The 19,145-nt window shown below is 36.7% G+C and overlaps 1 protein-coding gene across 3 annotated transcripts in view; it reads right to left on the reverse strand.

Annotated features, from left to right (window-relative positions):
- KAT6A (lysine acetyltransferase 6A) overlaps positions 1–19,145 on the reverse strand; it is a 112,526-nt gene that overhangs the window by 12,886 nt on the left and 80,495 nt on the right. For all 3 annotated transcript variants that reach the window (XM_059384374.1, XM_059384372.1, XM_059384373.1), the window contains 5 exons: positions 12,002–12,117; positions 5,840–5,981; positions 3,784–3,945; positions 2,620–2,713; positions 664–895 (listed from right to left, as the gene is read on the reverse strand). In XM_059384374.1, coding sequence (XP_059240357.1) covers positions 664–895; positions 2,620–2,713; positions 3,784–3,945; positions 5,840–5,981; positions 12,002–12,117 — 746 coding nt within the window. The remainder of the gene's footprint in view (positions 1–663; positions 896–2,619; positions 2,714–3,783; positions 3,946–5,839; positions 5,982–12,001; positions 12,118–19,145) is intronic.

The raw sequence follows: 19,145 nt of genomic DNA on the forward strand, positions 1-19,145 counted from the left end.
GGAATATGGAGCTATAATCCCCAGAAAACCTTGGAGATGATGACAAATGCTTCAAAAACAACCCACCTGGGAGCATGAAATACAGAAATATGCCACCATATGAGATGGCTAGGAAATATGAAGTTGGCCAGCTACTTCATGCTCAATGAAAACAATGTACTAAGTGATGTTAACATTCACTGTCTCACACTTCCCACCTCTGCAATTGCTGCTACCCTCCTGTATCCTGTCTCCTAACCTCCATCTTTCCAGCCCAGTGCCTCCTTCCTTTCTCTGTGATCTTTTCCTGACCCCCTCTATATAAGGGTCAGCTGACATTCCTTTAACCTGTATTTTGTACCACTTTATATAGAAATCAATCATGGGTATATTTTACTAGACGTTATTTCTAAAGCCGTTATTTCTTATATTGTGAAGGAGCTCCCAGCATTAGAAAAGAAAAGCCTCTACAGCTTAGGTCTAAAAGTTAGAAGGAAGATGAGAAAAAAGTTTTTTAAAAAATGTGATCAATGGTATCAAATATAGAAACAAAAATGGTGTCTCGGGATCACCTAATGTACCACTCATATTTGTTTATGCCCTTTCACTGATAATCTGGCTGCCTAATCCAAACATCTCCACCTAATTATCTTTTGAAAGTATACGAAGGGATGTGATACTCACTGGTCACTACGGAAGTCCAGCATTCGTAGGTGGTGGAGTGTGGAAGTAATGTCTTGAGGGCAAATTCCAGTCAACTTGCTTAACTTCTTAATGCTGATTTGTTTGTCATTTTGGTGATAAAGGCACTCCAATATTACACTTTTCCAATAAGCCATGTAGGAAAGACGACCTAGATCGGATAATGGTTTCTCTGGAGACCCTGCTTGGCCTTCTCGCTTTGATAACAAATAACCTAAAGAAACCCCCGAATCACAAATATGTCAGAGAGCCTAAAATAGGCTAATTCACCAAAATAACAGTTCCCTCTTCTACAACCAATCTAAGTAGTATAGAACAAAACTGAAAAATCATTTCAATACACATTTGCACAAGATTATGTAATTTGTATGTACTGAACATTAGTTAAGTATTACTTTGTCCATATGCACTATAAATCACATTGTTAAAATATTCAAATCATTAAAAAATTAGAGAATTTCATATTAATATGATGCATTACGATTAAGGTAATAATGCTTTTTATTTTATGTGGGGAAAACCTCCCTTGCATGTTTTATTAGGACCACCAGATGGCAACAGCTATACCTGAATTGCTGAACAATACAAAAGAATGCCTTCGTTTTTTAGGTAATCCTATCTGTTAAGACTGTGGTTCTTCTGTGAGTGAATCAGATGGCAATTTCTCACTTCAGCCAAAGCACTCCTCACACTGACCTTTCACCCTAACTCTTAGTGAGCAAGGATGTCAGCGTGAGGGTGTCCCTGAGAGTGTATGGTGGTAGCTGTCCTCTTGTCTAGAGCAGGACTCTCAAGGACAGAAAAAGAAAGGTATAAATTCTAAGAGCAGCAACAATGGAGATGGCAGAAGAAATGCAGTTTTTTGTCATCAAAGAAAACTACTAAAAGCTACTAAATACTAATAGTTATGTGGGAAAATAAAGATTACATTAGGAAAAGCAAATAAAAACAAATACTGTAATTGTAGATTGCTGGTTGTGTATCACAAAAGTATAACTAATTAGCATAATAAAATATTTCCCCCTAACTTTGCTACTTAATGGCAAAAATGGCATAACACATCCAAACATGAGTCCTTTTTCAAAACAATATATTGATATTAAAGGAAAGAATCTGAGTTGCACTCTCTATTACTAATCTAAGAAGGTCAAGAAAACATACAAAATTAATCAATGGCACATATTTCCAATAAAATACGGTCAGGAGTATAAGTCTAAGGCCAACTAGAATAAGCTGAACTGGTCCATCTGAGAATTAACTTCTTAACACTAGTGATACAATCATCTAGTATTTAGAAGAACTGCCTGTATAAAAATATTCCCTCAAAAATCACTATGTTATAATTAATATAAAATCTATTATAAACATATACTTACTTTCTAAGCAACAATATCAACACGTAAAACAAAATTCAAATTCTACAATGACTTTTTAGAGCTGTTTAGCTTTCACATCTGATTAAATTATTTCCTATGCCATGCCATTTATTTTTAAGATTTATTAAGGTGTACTGCGTGTTTCAACCACTAGGTAGAGCCCATAACTAAAAAGTTACTAAAAATTTTCTCAGATTATTAGATAACAAAAATAAGGCAAGTGCTGTACTTCTTCACTGTACTAGCTTAAGTAGTTATACAATGTACTGAGTATTGCTGTGAGTTAGAATTCATAAAAGTAAGTTCCACCTGTAAATTAAGAGTTGAAAATTCAAAGTATTTGCATAGATCACACAAAGCCGGTATTTGATGTAAGCTATTTTAAAATACTTCATGTCCAATCAAAAGAAAAAAATTCATGACTTTAGGTTTCCAAATTCCCATACTGCAGTATGACGAAAGATACTAGGAACCAATAAATATCTACAAATCTCTAAAAATATATATATACAGAAGGTCCACAAGAAGAGATAATGAAAAATTATATTATTATAATCCTTACTGAAATCGATGAGAAACCTGCCATAGCCCTTACGCTGGTATTGGGGAAGAATCATTATACAGGAAACGTTGTACTTCTGTTGGCAGTGCTTTTCCTGGTAAAGAAGATTTTAGAACAACATGCGAGTAAGACTGAATAATAATGTTAATTATTAAGAAACAAAGACTAACAATCAAAACCAAAGCCCTGGTCCTTTGAGAATAGCATGCACATCAAGGAAAAAAAAAAATACCCCACTGGGAGGAGACAGGACAATGTTAAGTCATTGCCATTACCCAGAAAGCAACCTTCCCAGGAGAGTAAGAATAAAATAAAATTATGCCAACTAACACCATCTGTAACTCAGAAACAGTATGCCATTGCCTAAAATGAGCAGAGGAATCTGAGTCCCAATCAATCTGCAAAGCTAAAATGATGAGTCAGTGTGGCACTCTAAAAATGGGAAAATTCATCTACCACTTCAAAGATTCTCTTATTTCCTGCTCTGGTGCTACATAGGGTAGTCCCATCTTCCCATCATTTGTACCTAACTTCACAAAAAACAATCTCAAAATGTCGGGTGCAGACACTTTTAAAACTCAGGTAATATATATAAAAGTATACTTAACTAGTATACTTAAAGCTGGTATTTCCACGTAACTATTTCATACACGTAAGTTTTTTTCATAGGCTAGCTTAAATAGATGTACATCTTTATGTTGTTTGACTACAAAAAAACACCTTTTGTTCTCCCCAAGAGAATGGAAGATTACAGGAAGGAGAGAAAATATCCTTGAATAAAAATGGCATCTTATTCTTATTTCTATTCTTCAAATTTAAACTAGGAAGAGAAGATTTAAACTGAGAAGGAGCTCACAGAGGTAATGACTGTGTTTATTTCACAAGTTCACGGTAAGTTATTACCATGGGAATAGAAGTCATTTAAAAACTTTTTCTCTTGAGTATAAATGGCAGCCCATGTTCCTAGGAGAGTACAGTATGTTGAATGTTACTAAGCACCTTCAAGCACTTGATAAGTTTCTGAATGTTCCTTCTATTTTCCTTTCCAAAAAGTTAGGTGGTACCTAGAAGGTGCTGCATTGTGTAGTGTCTCCAGTGAGAACCGACAAAGATTGTTTCAGATTTCCATGTGAATTCAAACAAATTTTAAGCTGATATACTTACTTTAGAAAAGTAGCCAACAAGGTGGCAGCCCTTGACATCATTCTGTGTTAGTACATAAAAAAGAAATGGCTCCACATCATAATAGAGTGTTTTGTGGTCAAGAAATAACTTTGCCAAGAGACACAGGTTCTGACAATAAATGGTACTCACATTCCCATCAACCTAGAGGAAAATAATAGAACAAAATCATCAGGAAAGTGGCTCTTTAGTTCTAGAATAATAATACACATCAATTGCAAATATCTGTGAGTATCCATAGTCCAGTCTAAGAGAATCGGTGCCCAGAACCTGGAAACTATCCTTTCAACAGCAGAATTAGGGTACCTGCTGTTTTAAGGCAACTAAACATATAAAAATACTATACTTGAACAAAGTATGATTAGCTAGATGGGGAAATGATGACCCTTTTAAAAAAAATAGCACTTTTGCGGGGCAGCTGGGTGGTTCAGTGGGTTGAGCCTCTGTCTTCGGTCATTATCAGGGTCCTGGAATTGAGCCCGGCCATCTGGCTCGCTGCTCAGTAGAGAGCCTGCTTCCCCACCCCCTCCGCCTGCCTCTCTGCCTACTTGTGATCTCTCTCTGTGTCAAATTAATAAATAAAATCTTTTAAAAAATAGCACTTTTTGCTTTTATAACAAGATTGGCTGCTGTAATCCTTCAGATGGCAAGCTGATCTGACTCATTTTTTAAAGTAATTCAACAAAAGATCTAAAAGCAACCTTTTCTAAAATACATTTGTTGGGGCACCTGGGTGGCTCAGTGGGTTAAAGCCTCTGCCTTCGGCTCAGGTCATGATCCCGGGGCCTGGGGATCAAGCCCTGCTCAGCAGGGAGCCTGCTTCCCCCTCTTTCTCTGCCTCCCTCTCTGCCTACTTGTGATCTCTGTCAAATAAATAAATAAAATCTTTTAAAAAATAAAAAAATAAAATAAATTTGTTAAGTAAAACAAGGTTAACTATAGTCCTATCTATGCCAGCAGCCAGAAGCACTGCAGTCTGACCATCATGATCAGATTTTTACCCCCAAACAAAGCTGTTTTCAGGAATATTAACTATTGTCAGAAGCACCAAGCAGGTTCCCTAGGTAGGAACCTGGCAAATGAGGTATTTCTTGGAATTGGGTTGGCAAGATCAGGAGCACTACAGTGTATTTCTCCTGACACACACCTATGTTGCTGGGAATGGCCAGAGCTTGTTCTTTTATGCGAAGGCTAATGAATGCCCACATTAAACCCTAAGACACTGACATTTCAGGACAGAAACCTACTCAAGAATTTCAGTAACTTAGTATTACTTCTTTTAAAATACACACCAATATGTGCTTAAGGTAAGCAGTTTGCTCTTGGGTATTCTGAAACAGTACTGTACACAACCCCCACCCTCCTCCCCGCAAGGTGAAGAGCTTCACTATTGCTCACCTAAAATGAAGGTGTAGAGAAAATCAAGAAAGTTAGAGACTGAGCAGATCCCAACAATCTGAAATCCTATCATCACAGTCATTAAGAGAACTGAATACATGGCAGGTACTGAATTAACACCTGGCAATGACACCACAGAACTGAGGATCAAGAAGCTAGAAACCCATGACTAACAACACAGAATCACAGACACAGCCCAAGTCATATCCTCATGATGAAGCAAAAAAAAAAAAAAAAATTTTTTTTTTGTCTCTTTACAAAATAAGGTTTACTATGGCTATTGAATATACCTCTACAAAATATTCCTTTAAGTAGAAGAGAAATTTTTTTCATTTAAATACTATTTCATAGATTCTAAGACACAATTTTATCACATCCAAACATAAATAATCAGTTGGCATTTTATACCAAATGGAATCCTGAAATACAGAATAATTTATTCTGAGATCAAGCTTGTATGACCTTGGTACCATCTGGATTGGCCCAATTCTGCTTCTCATCATAATAGCTGAATTACTGGACTCAATCATGAGTACAACAGTAAAATAACATTTCAATAAAACCCAAGTACAATTAGACACAGAATAGGTGGCACTATATTTGAAATGACAGGAAGACAACTATAAAACATCTACTTTACCTCAAAGACAGAAATATTATTTTTTCTGTAAATCTCATTGGCCGGAGGATGGAACCAACCACATTTCTTCATGTGCTGCTGGAGAATAGTTCTACTTTTCATATATTTTAGACAGAATTCACAAAGATACAATTTAGGCAGCCTGTAAATAATAATTAAACAAAAAAAAACAGGGCTTTTTATAAGTTTGTAAACTTTGACAACTATCCTTTTTGACTCTCATTACTACTCAAGTAAAAAGGTGGAGAATGTATTGTTATCCCCATTAATCAAATGAAAGAGAGAAAACAAACTATAAAAATAAAACTAATTTGGTTAATGGCACCCAACTAATTGTTAGGAAGGCAAGGGTGAGAAGTAAAGATACCCAATTCGGAGATCTTCCTATTAGACTAATACTTCCCTAATACTTTACCTAATACTTTACTTCCCTAATATTAATACTTTTTTAAGTTACCCACTTGGCAGACAATAAAAATCTCTATTTCTCCCTCCCTGATAATCTCTACTAAGTAGAAAATAAAGCCTGCCTTCAGAACACCCCAATAAGTGAAGAAGATTTTGTCAAGGTATATATTCTGTCTTCCTTTATTTGATCATTCCTCCTTCTTTTTTTTTTTTTGGAACAACATGGATCTGGACTGTGTGATCCACTCATACGTGGATTTTTCTTGGTAAATACAGTATAGAAGTATAATTGTATTTTTTCCTCTTTATGAGTTTCTTAACATTTTCTTCTCTCTAAGCTTACTTTATTGAAAGAATATAGTATAAGTACATGTAACACAAAATATGTGTCACTTGGCTGTTTATGCTATTGGTAAGGCTTCTGGTCAATAGCAGACTATTAAGTTTTGGGGGAGTCAGAAGCTATACGTGGATTTCTAACCGCATGGGGAGGAGATGCCCCTAACCACAGCATAGTTCAAGGGTCAACTATACTACTGTGTCAGACCTTGTGCTAGGTGCACTAGGTATAGAGTGCTGAGTAAAATGGATATAAAGTGGATATTATGAAAGCAGACTTTATACATCTTTTTAAGTATAAAACTGTAATAATACATCTTTTCAAGTTAGGACATACTATACTACCTCCTTCCTTCTACCCCTGAAATTCTGGCTTTCCCTCTGGTTAAATACCCCCATTAAATCCTGCAACTTAAAAGTCTATCATTCAACAAATGAAATACAAGTTAAAATTGTTCTTTCAGATTTTTCGTTATGAATTTATATTATGCAATAGTCATGCTATTTTAGCAGTTATTTAACAGGACTTCTTTAGCTCCCTTTTATGAGGAGCTACGACAATAAAGTGATTGGATCAGTTCATAAAGTAATGGAAATAATATAACCTAAATTGAAGGCTAGTGGCTTTTTATAACTATTTTAGTCTAATCCAGAAGACCATGTGGCTCTTCTATTACAAACATACACCTCACTTATCCTCAGCACAGAGACTTCTCTACATCCGAACTGTGTCCAGAACTGGTCATGCCTTGATAATCCAAGATCTGATATTATCATCAAAAACTGCAGATACAAAAATACTAGATATGATGACAAAACCTATAACCCAAATACATTACTACATTTTCTCTCAAATAAGTTAATAAACCTCATTAATTTAGTTGCTATCAGTCTGGATAGTTAGGCTTTTAAAAGATCACACTAGAATTAAAGAAAAACACAAAAAACCCACAAAAACGTCTAACTGAAGTGTGAAGACCACACTATTTTTTCAAGTACTACTTTAGAAGCCACTTTTGAAACATAATTATATTTTATCTGAAAACATTCAACATTCAACTGAGGACTTTACCAAGGTGTACTCATGGAGCACTAGTCCTGTACATATTAAGTGTTTCACACTCAAATAAAGGTGGAAAAAGGCATTAATGTGACTTTTTTCCTTCTCCTCTGGAGATTTACACTGTGTATTCATTCTTCCTATACAACCTCATAGCTTACTTTTAAAGCTGTCCCTCAGAGCACACTAAGAGCTTCCAGGGAACTGCTGAGGTATAATATTTCTAAGCCTCTACAGTATCTAATACTGGTTTCCAAGATCTCTCATATTAGACAAACCAATACAACCTGAAGTTATGTCATTAGTACAAAAGTCATTCCAAAATAAAGTACTGAGTAAAACAATTAACAACTGACACTGCAAATTGAAGTCAAGAAACAGGAGCCAAGACCACTGAAGAGAAAGGTTTCCTAGGTGACTTTGCTTATTTCCTTTGCATGCTGCCTCAAATTCCACTGCACAGAGAACAGGAGTATATCTATGGACTAGACAGCTTTTTGCTTCTTTACTACCAGAATTGAAAAATCTCAGAACGAAATGGCCCCAATTATAAACTTCATCATCTAACGTGGGCACTAGATAAACTAACCGAGTGTCAGAGCTGACCCACAACTGCCAGACTATTTTAGTGAATATGTGGATTTTGAGTAATTTCTTCTTCTGAAAAGGATAGGAGGAGGTTCTCCCTAGGTAATTAATGGTAGCCTCCTTCTTCTAATTACCTTATCTTTATTTACCTGTGCTATATTCTCAATGAGGAGTTTTAACTTGTTGCAACATAAAGATAAAAAAGAATCTGGGAATACAGTTTAGACTTGAGAGCTAAATACTACAACTCAAAATTTCCTACAATGTGAATCTGAGAAACATAAACAAAATCCTGGGATAAAAGGAAGGGAGGGAGGAGTGACAGACACTAAACTTTCTGGATTGTGCTAAAGATAAATGCCAATGTTAAAAGCATCCAATTTAACTTTTAGGTCTTGGTACAAAGACATGAAAATAAAGTATGACTTATTTCGTAAGGTCTATGAAAAAAGATCTAATTTATAAAGCTCTCACAGTAAGCAAGTTGTTCAAGAAAACATAAGAAGGAATGAAATCTATAAAAAAAATTACTGCCAAATCTTATCTGGTAAACTTTAAGTTCATGCTATTTCCTTGGAATAGCAAGGTATATGATATTTTCTTGACTAAAAAAAACTTCAGCAAATCGTAGTATCTCAAAAATAATAAAGTAAAAGCAAGCATCATACACTACTTGATTCCAATTCAGTTCTTGCTGAAAACATTTTAATATAAAGCCTCTTACTTTATTATAACCAAGCCCACTGGGATGACACTGTTAGTCTAAAGGGAATTATCTGATAAAGCTCCTAGAAAAACAAAATGTTTTAATAACAGTACTTATGGCCGAAGTTCTTTCATTGAAAAAATACATCATACAGAAAGAACATCAGATCACACGCAATGAAGTACAGTTATAAAGAGTATGAATATTCTTAGCCCTAAAGAATAGCTGGGTGCTGCTTTTTGTCATTGTCTTCCTGATAGAGCACACAAGCCTCACTGCATCATGGGGTGTCGCTTCCATAACCTGAAACTGATTCTAGAGTCAGCCACTCTGCTGATACCCTTACATGTGAAGTCAGGACTGGGCCACAACTATATGCACTTTAGAAGCACTGCCTCTCTTACTTCTGGGTTGATGCAAATATTCTTCCCAGGAACTCCCATGGTATGATCTTGGCTTCTGAACATTGCCCAAGACAGTAGCAATTTGTGTAGTCTTTATAATAGGTCTACTTGTAGTAAAATTTTAATACAACAACAAAATTCTATGAAGTTTTACTTAAATCAAAGATTATGGTAAAAGCCATGTGAAATCAATGTGGATACAGATGCCATATGGAGTAGTGCAAGCTTGGTGGTTAAAGGTTATGGCTATGTGGTAAGAGAAAAGTGAGATAAAATCCTGGTCCTGCCACTTATGAACTGTATGGTCTTGAATATGTTTGCTGAGTCCTGATCTGGAAAATGAAGGCTGTAATATCTACCTCTAACAGAATTATCCCAGAGATTTTTAGTCCAGTACCAAGCTCAATGACAGTAACTAAAGCTACTAATAATTTATGATTAATACTATGAATAGTTTATTCTCCTTTCATTCATTTTATTTCATCATTTAATGGTCACCCAAAGTCCTTAAGGATCCTGGTCTAAGTAACTGGGGCTGTACGTAATCTAGGCGTCAAGTCAGGAACAGGATCAAAAGGGAGAGGAAACTTCCCAAGCTCCTCAATTACACAGAACTCATCCTTTAGGATTTCAGTATGATCTCCTTGCAAAAAGGTTATTATAAAGTTCTAAACAGTTCAGAAGTAGGATATCCCATGATCAAGGTTACTCTTGCCTTCAGCCTATTTATGTCATGTTTTAGGTTCTCTATGAACCTGTCTGCCATATATGAGCATCACATGGCTCTGTTGGAGAAATTTAGGGTTAAAACTCTGGTTTATACTATTCCAAATCGTACTGTTCCAAATGAAGCAGAATTAATGGCTTCATTGTTGTTTCATTTTGTTTTGTTTTTTAAGTCAGAGATGCAAGATTAGTTAATATACGATGCACACACAAATATCTAGATATCATGGGAAATAATGCACAATCCCACTTCCCAAAAGATTTTCCTTTGGGGATCTTTTCTTTTTATTCGCTGCAATTGTTCTGTTCTTGCATGATTATGTATTTTTCAAAAAGTGTTCAAAAATTTTAGTATTAAGAAAATAACTTAGAAGTCATTTAGTGCAGGATAATAAACAGTCATTAACAACATAAGGCCACAGGTTTTCTTGGTCCTATAATTCTCTGAATATCCAGAACTCTTGAGAAATTGCCTTAAGTACCTGAGTTCTGTTAAGTAGTAGAGGAATTTCCTGCCCTCTTTTAACATATATAAATATATAATCACCTATCATGTAATCTTCTTTTAACAAACTCATGTTAATTTTTGTTATTCCATGATGTAAACAGAGTGCTGCCTTACAGATCTAACACAGTGTTCAGGGCTAACTAACCCTACAATAATTGGCTCTCAATTGCTGTTTCATGAGCTTGTGTGTTAGCTTCCTGAAATTTGGCTTTCTCTTCTTTTTTTTGGTTGCTGAGGTCTGTGACCATAACAACATTCTCACTCCTTTTTTTTCTACTTCTGCTTACATTTGGAAACCAGTTATCAAAGTATGTGGAAAGAAAAAGTAACAATACTGAGTTTTTAGTTTAGTTTTTTTTTTTTTTTTAAACAAACATACTAGCTTATTCCCAGCTTCTGGAAATAAACCACGTTATAGCACTTTCTATACTGTAAAACACTAAATAAATCAATATTATAATTACCTGTGCTAACATTTTGGACTAGGAATATTACTAGATAGGTAAAAAGCCACATAATGAGAGTATTCTGAACATGAGTTTAACTCATGGAGCACTTATTATTCCTTACCATACTCTGCTAAATGGGAAACCTGAGGCATTAAGTAGTTTACAAATTAAACAGAACATTAATGTGACTGCTATACTACAAAGTTTAATTTTTTTGACCAAAACTTATTTTTCAACTCTTTTAATTTCAATGCTAAAGGAAAAAAATATCTGACATTACTGAGCACTTATCCTCTTCTAAGTGATTTACATGTTTTAACTCATGTTTTAATGATCACAATGAAACCTCTGAGGTGAGTATTATTTTTACCCCCATTTTGCAGATGAGGGAACTGAGGTACAGGCTAGCTGGGTAACTTCTTAAGGTTATACAGCTTATAAATGTCAGTACTGAGTCATGAAACCAATTTGGCTTTGTTAAAAATGCTGCCTCACCCCAAAAAGTTGGTGACTGATTACTTTTTATGTCTGGAAACCCAAGCTACTTACATGTAGTATTATCACATACCATTTGTCCAATTATTCCTGGGAAAACCAACCATTCACTAAGTTCATTAAATTATAAAAACTTAGATAAAAGGCTACTCATTGAAACTTTATTTACATGTAAGTAGTGTGAAGTATGAAGGCAATTTCTCTTGAAGAAAAAATGTTCCCCTTGTCGTTCTGACCATGTGTCAGGCCAATTTTAAATAACAGCTTTTGGACAGGTTACAGAAAAGAAAATTGAAAGCCCACTGGGATTGAGTGGTTGCCAAAATATGCTGTTACTATGGACATTTAAGAGTCATCAGTTTCCTCAAATGTATGAGATGAGCGGACTAAAATGTCCTCAAGATCTAGCTATTGAGTTCTATGAATTGTTGAGTTCTGTGAATCTAGAAACAGAAGGTAAAGGGTCTCTGAAAACATACCTTGAGTATTCTTGAGGATATGGGGAGGAGTACCAGGTGTGAATCTCATACTTCCCAAACTCAATGACAGAGGGACAGCGGACTTGTGGATCAGGGGGACCAGTCACTCCAACTTTCTGTACAGTCGAAAAATACATCACAAAAGTCAGCTAAATGAAATCTACTAAGATATTTTAAAAAGCTGAAATTAAATGTTGTCTTCTCGGGATTCAGAACAACAACAACAACAAAAAAAAGCCAGGAATGAACTAACAAGTTTTGAAATAAGCTGTATTATTTTTTTGTAAATAGGGTATTCAAGTGGAGAACAAAAAATACTAATAAATCTTTTAGAACCAAATGCAACTGGTGTCACTGCATTTTCCATATTTAATAAGACTGCGAATATTTTCCACAATTAAACTCACTCCCTTAATGACTTAGTTGTTAAAAGAGAAGCTGCTGGCATTTGGGGATGTAAGACAAAGAGTAATTTTTAACAAGGAAGGAGAAGGAGCTCTGAACACTTGCCAAGGTCATACACACACTGCCTCACCAGACAACAGAAACAACCCACTGAACATGTGAGCACATTGAGAAAAGAGTGACTTTCTGGTTTGGGAAAGTATGTAATATTAAAAGAACATAACAAAACAAGTATCAAAAGAGTCTTCAATTCATTTTACACTGCCCCTAAAATTCCCTTCATTAGTAGCTCTTTATAGATTTAATCAACAACAAAATGCTGTTATACACATACTGTTACCCCTTTTATCTACCTTCTGTTTATAATGAAAACAATCTCTATGCCCCCATCTCTGCAATAACCTGAACTACATTATCTGAAAGAAGAATTTGTAAAGCCTTTATGACTTCCATGCCCGCATTTTAAATATAAACCACTGCTGCTGACTACAAAGACCAGGTTTTAAAACCTTATATTCAAGAGCAATTTGATTTGCTCTATAACCAATAGAGGAAAATATTCATACACATATATATGTATATGGGTCAGTATATTATGCATATAACATACTGTATATTAATGGATATACTGTAATATATTGTAATATAATGGATATTCTATAAACATTAAGACTTAGCACTGGGGTGCCTGAATGGCTCAGCTGGTTAAGTATCCACTCTTGGTTTTGGCTCAGGTCATGATCTCAGATTGTGGGACTGAGCTCCACATAGGGCTCCATGTTCAGCTCAGAGTCTGCTTGTCCTACTCCCTTGCCCTCTGCCTCCTCCCCCACTCTCTCTTAAATAAATAAATAAAATCTTAAAAAAAAAAACAAAAACCACTGACTTAAGAAAAAGAATTTAGTCTAATCAAATACAGTATTAATAACCTTTCATCAAAAGAATATCCAATATTATCCTTCAACTTTATGCTTTAAAAACTAGAGAAATTTATTTAAAGTCTCTTGTTGGAGCCCACAGATACACACAGCCCCAGACTCCCCTACACACTGACTTAACAGAAAAGATATTTTTATTCACTGTTTTATGTAAATTCATAGGAAGAAGCCTCTTCACTACAACTAACAGGAGAACTCTCCCCAGCCTTTCTAATTATTCTCTTTTATAAAAAGGCCAAGGGACTTATCTGAGGTTTCATACTGGAAGACAGCCAGGAAAAACCTCAACCTCTTCCTTAGCCATCTAGAAACAAAAGACAATCATTTTCAGTTGGATCAATTGTGTTATGACACCAAGGAGTACTGGGGCTCTTCCAAATGCAAAAATCATTAAAAACAAACACACACAAGACAAGGTTAAAATAAGATTTTTTCATTTCTCGAAACCAAATTAAAACTTCGTAAAAAGGCTATAAAAACAGGTTTTTTAAACTACATTCCAGAATCAAGTACTCTAGTTCATAAAGCAGATCTTTTAACCTACCTTCAAAGCTCAAAATAACAAGATCAATAGTATAGAAAGTATCAGAATAACCAAGTAACAGAAAACAACTTCCTGAGCCAAGGATTAGATAAAAAGCACAGAGGCTGAAAAGATGCACCTGCTGAGGCACTGCCTGTTGTTTGAGAGCTTTCCCATCAGCTGCTCGTCGCTCTTCCAGGTGGATGCCTGATGTAAAAGTGGATATCCAATTCCAGTATAACTGTTTGCACATCACCGCAACTAAGACAGTCTGTAAAACTAGATTCACAGTAGGCTTCCCCACTGCGTTTACCTATCCTCACCTTTTTGCACTGTGAAATGGCTGGCACATGCGCGCACCCACCTCTGTCCTCCACCACCATCTCCAACTCCCTTATGAGAGCCTCAAGAGCCTGTGTATTTCCGTTTACTAAGGTTTACAAGTTAACAAGGCTCTCTGCAGTGAGGAAGCAACAGCTGCATCCAAACCACTCATTAACTCAGTCCTTGCCAGAATCAAACTGTAAAATCACAAGGACGGGGCAACAGGGTGGCTCAGTCAGTTAAGCATCTGCCTTCGGCTCAGATGGTGATCTCAAGGTCCTGGAATCAAGTCCCGTGGCAGGCTTCTTGCTTGGTGGGGAGTCTGCTTCTGCCTCTGCCACCCCGCTTACCCCCTCGCTTGTGCTCTCTCTCTCTCCGTCTGTCTCAAATAAATAAAATTAAAAAAAAAAAAAATCTGAATGACAAGGTTAGCTTTGCTAGGTTTTATTTTTAAATTTTGCCAAAATACTCTCATTAAACATGCAGCTTTCGGGGTGCCTGGGTGGCTCAGTGGGTTATGGCCTCTGCCTTCAGCTCAGGTCATGATCCCAGAGTCCTGGTAGCGAGTCCTGCATCGGGCTCTCTGCTCAGTGGGGAGCCTGCTTCCTCCTCTCTCTGCCTCTCTCTCTGCTTACTTGTGATCTTTTGTCTGTCAACTAAATAAAATCTTTAAAAAACAACAACAACAACAACAAAACATGCAGCTTTCTAGAGGTACCTGGGTGACTTAAAGGGTTGAGCCTCTGCCTTCAGCTTGGTCATGGTCTCAGGGTCCGGGGATTGAGCCTTACACATCGGGCTCTCTGCTCAGCAGGAAGCCTGCTTCCCCCTCTCTGTCTACCTCTGCCTACTTGCGATCTCTCTCTTTGTGTCAAATAAATAAATAAAATCTTTAAAAAAATGCAGCTTTCTAAAGCAGCAGCTATCTAACATAATTAAGAACACAGGGGCACCTGGGTGGCTCAGTGGGTTAAGCATCTGCCTTCAGCTTAGGGCATGATCCTGGGATCAAGCCCCATAATGGGCTCCCTGCTCAGCAGGGAGTCTATTTCTCTCTCTCTCCCTCCCTCTGCCCCCCCCCCCCCCCCCCGTCTATTCTCTCTCTCTCAAATAAATAAAATCTTAAAACACACACACACAAATTTTTTTAAACTAGAATTCTGCCACCTTGTGCCTCCTTTTCATTTGAATATGCCAACATTTTTTTTTAAATATGACCATGTATGGATCCTTTTTTTTTTTTTTAAGATTTTATTTATTTATTTGACAGACAGAGATCACAAGCAGGCAGAGAGGCAGGCAGAGAAGAGATGGGGAGGCAGGCTCCCTGCTGAGCAGAGAACCCGATGTGGTGCTCAATCCCAGGACCCTGGGATCATGACCTGAGCGGAAGGCAGAGGCTTAAGCCCACTGAGCCACCCAGGCGCCCCTGAATATGCCAACATTTTGAAAAGATGACATACATCCCGAGTCAGAACGGACCTTTCAATCTAAGAAAGTTAAGGGTGGGGGGCACTAAATGCCCTAGTAATTGGTATAAACCAAAAGGTAAGTTTAAATATGCCTATGCTAGATAATAAAACTTTAATTACTAGCATTTTATAAGAAAAGATTATTACTCTTCTGCAAAATCTCCACCTCCACCAAATGACTCTAATTCTAATTTCCAATATACAGAAGGAACTCTTGCAGTACCGTCCAAGTCCAGATCTGGTACAAACATGAAAATTACAACTGATCTACAACTGATATATAGTTCCTCTCTCTTTCTCTTGCCTTCCATCAGATAGCTCCCCCTCAACTTTCCCTTTCCATTCCCCATGGAGGAATGGCATTTTGAAGTGGGAGTAGAGGGGAGGAGTGTACCCTTATTATTAGTATGAGCATGTGAAGTGTACGGAAAAGAGAGGTCTTTCTGGTATTTGAACATTTTCCTATAGAAACACTGTAATAAAAAATAATTTCGTTCATTAGGGATTAGAAGCTGCATGATGAAAGAGAGATGTAAGAATGAGTTTCAAGTGCTCCAAAATGGAGGGAGCATGAACTTAGAAGAATAAAAACAATCAGCATTTGTGGTGCCAATACTGTCCCACACTCTACGCTTTATACGGTCAGTCCGTTCCTTAAAGTAGAAAACAATATGCCCACTTCACAGATGGGAAAAAAGGCTCAGAGAAATCAAGAGCCAAAAAATTTCAGGAAAGGGGGCGCTTGGGTGGCTCAGTGGGTTAGGTCTCTGCCTTTGGCTCAGGTCGTGGTCTCAGGGTCCTGGGATCGAGCCCCACATCAGGCTCTCTGCTCAGCAGGGAGCCTGCTTCCCCCCACCCCCCACCTGCCTCTCTGCCTACTTGTAATCTCTGTCAAATAAATACATAAAATCTTTTTTTAAAAAAATTTCAGGAAAGGGACATCAATAGTGAAGAATAAAGACAGAAAAGAACAAAATGGGAGTGGTCAAATACGAAGTACCTACTTCCCTCGATTAATGTTCTGAGTTTTAAGTTTTTTTGAATTGGAATTTAGTTTTCCTAAGAAGTGAAGCTACAAGTTCACAGGCTCTTATCCAAAACCCTTCGAAAAGAATGTGCTTTAGAAGCTTGATTTTTTTTTTTTTTGATGTTAGCGAAGTATTACATATGTATTTGAAATCAACAGCCCCAGTAGGATTTGGGGCAACACTCCATAATCAGATACACTAATATTTCTTTAGCAGAGCACATGAACATTCATATTAAATGGGATAAATAAAGAGTATGTATAGTTTCATGTCAGTTCATGCCATGGTTCGCCAAAAATTCTGTTTAGGTAAGTGAGATCTTACTGTAGAATGAGTTATATATACTTTTTTCATTCTCCAAAGAGGATATACAGATGGCCAATAAGCACATGAAAAGAAAATGACTAATCATTAGGGAAATGCAAATGCAAACCACAATGAAATATACCACACCACACCTAGTAGAATGGATACTATCAAAAAAACAGAGAATAACAAGCATCTGGAGAGGATGTGCAAAAATTGGAATCCTTGCGCAGTCCTGGTGAAAATGTAAAATGCTGCAGGCTTGGTGGAAAACAGTTTGGCAGTTTCTCAAAAAATTAAACAGAACTTCCATATGAGCCAACAATATATAAAAGAATTGAAAGCAGGGACTCAAAACAGGTATTTGCCCATCCATCTTCACAGCAGCATTATTCAAAATAGTCAAAACGTAAAAGCAACTTAGGTGTCCATCAGATGAATGGATAAACATCCATGGTATATATACCGAGTGATACACATATAAATTCTGGTAAGGGAATTCTGAATGAACCTGGAAGAACCTTAAAGAAATTCTGCTAATTAAAGTAAGCCACATACATAAGGGTAAGTATTTTATGATTCCACTGAGGCCTACCTATGGAGTTAAATTCAAAGACAAAAAGTAGAATAGTGATTGCCAGGGGCTAGAAGAAGGAGAAAAGGGAAATTATGGTGTAATGGGTACAGAGTTTCAGTATGGGAAGACAAAAAATTCTGGAGATGGATGGTGGTGATGGCTGCACAACAATGTGTACACGTACTTCATGTGATTGGACTGTATTCTTAAAACAGTTAAGATGGTAAATTTTATGTTATTTTTATTTTATCACGGTATTATTTCATTACATTTTTAGGAGTCTGGATCTCAGAATTGCAGATATGATTACAGACTAATTCCTGTCTCTTTCTTCCCCCATGCCTTTTTTGTTCATCTACACTCAGGAATCTCCCTTGCTTTACCATTACATACTGATAAAGTCCACAATTTTATCTTCAGCCTTATTACCCTTTCTCACCACAGGACCTCTAATCCAGTGACCCTACCAGTTTTTCTCTCTCTGTATGCCCTCTTTTCTCCTAAACCGTCTTAGATTCCAAGGTCTTTTACTATACCTCATCTTTGCATGTATCTTTATCTTCCCTTCCTTTCCCCTGATGCAACAACAAAATCCCAACTCTGGTTAAATTCACTTCTCCACATAATCCAACATCTGAATACGGTTAGAGGAAAAACACAGAATCACACTGACTGTTCTCAATTTGTAATTCTTTATTACCAACCTCAAATGGGCCCTTTGATGCTTCTCTAACTCCATTCACTCTCCCATTTTCCTTAAAAATTACTTCATACTTTCTATCTCCTCAAGCCTCCAACACCTCTAAGCTTATCTTCACTTCCAATCAAGCTTTTGCTTTCTACTACACTAGAAAACTAAGAAGCAGTCAAAAGAGAACTTCCACAACTTTCCAAAGCCACATCTGCATGTCTACCCTCTGTGCCCACAGAGCCTGTCATTCCTTAATACTAGAACTCAACTGTCTGTGCTCCCATCTAAAGCCAGTGCTCCACCTGCACACTGGACAATTTCCCCTTCCCCCCTTTCATCAGCAGGTTTCTCTCCACTGATCATTGCTATCAGCATATAAACAACTGTTATTTATTTCTTCCGTATTTCAAAAAATGGGTACGTTCTTTTGCCCTCACATCTTCATCCAACTATTATTCTCTTTCTCTGTTCCCCTTCATTGCAAACTACCTCAAAAGAGTAGTCCCATATTACTCCTATAACCAATTTCTTTTCTTCCATTCCTCTTTGAATGAGCTCCAATTATATTTTCATCTTCCCCTTCCCTCATGGAAAATGCTTCTCAAGCTGACCTCCATGTTCCTAAATCTGATGGTCAATTTTCAGTCCTTAATTTACTTGACTTATTTGTTGATCTGATGGACCAAAACTCACGATGTCTCTCATATTTATAGTTGTCATTTATCCCTCAAGGCTCAATTTAATGTTATTTATTCTTCCCGGTAAGCCCTCATTCTCTCCATTTACCTAAATCTGAATCATCCCTTAAGCCAGTTTCTTCTGTAATGTGCAAAATTTTCAATTCCTTCCTTCTTGAAATTTTTTTTCCCACTTCATTTGT

The sequence above is a fragment of the Mustela nigripes genome, chromosome 18 (assembly GCF_022355385.1).
Source record: "Mustela nigripes isolate SB6536 chromosome 18, MUSNIG.SB6536, whole genome shotgun sequence".
Lineage (NCBI taxonomy): Eukaryota > Metazoa > Chordata > Mammalia > Carnivora > Mustelidae > Mustela > Mustela nigripes.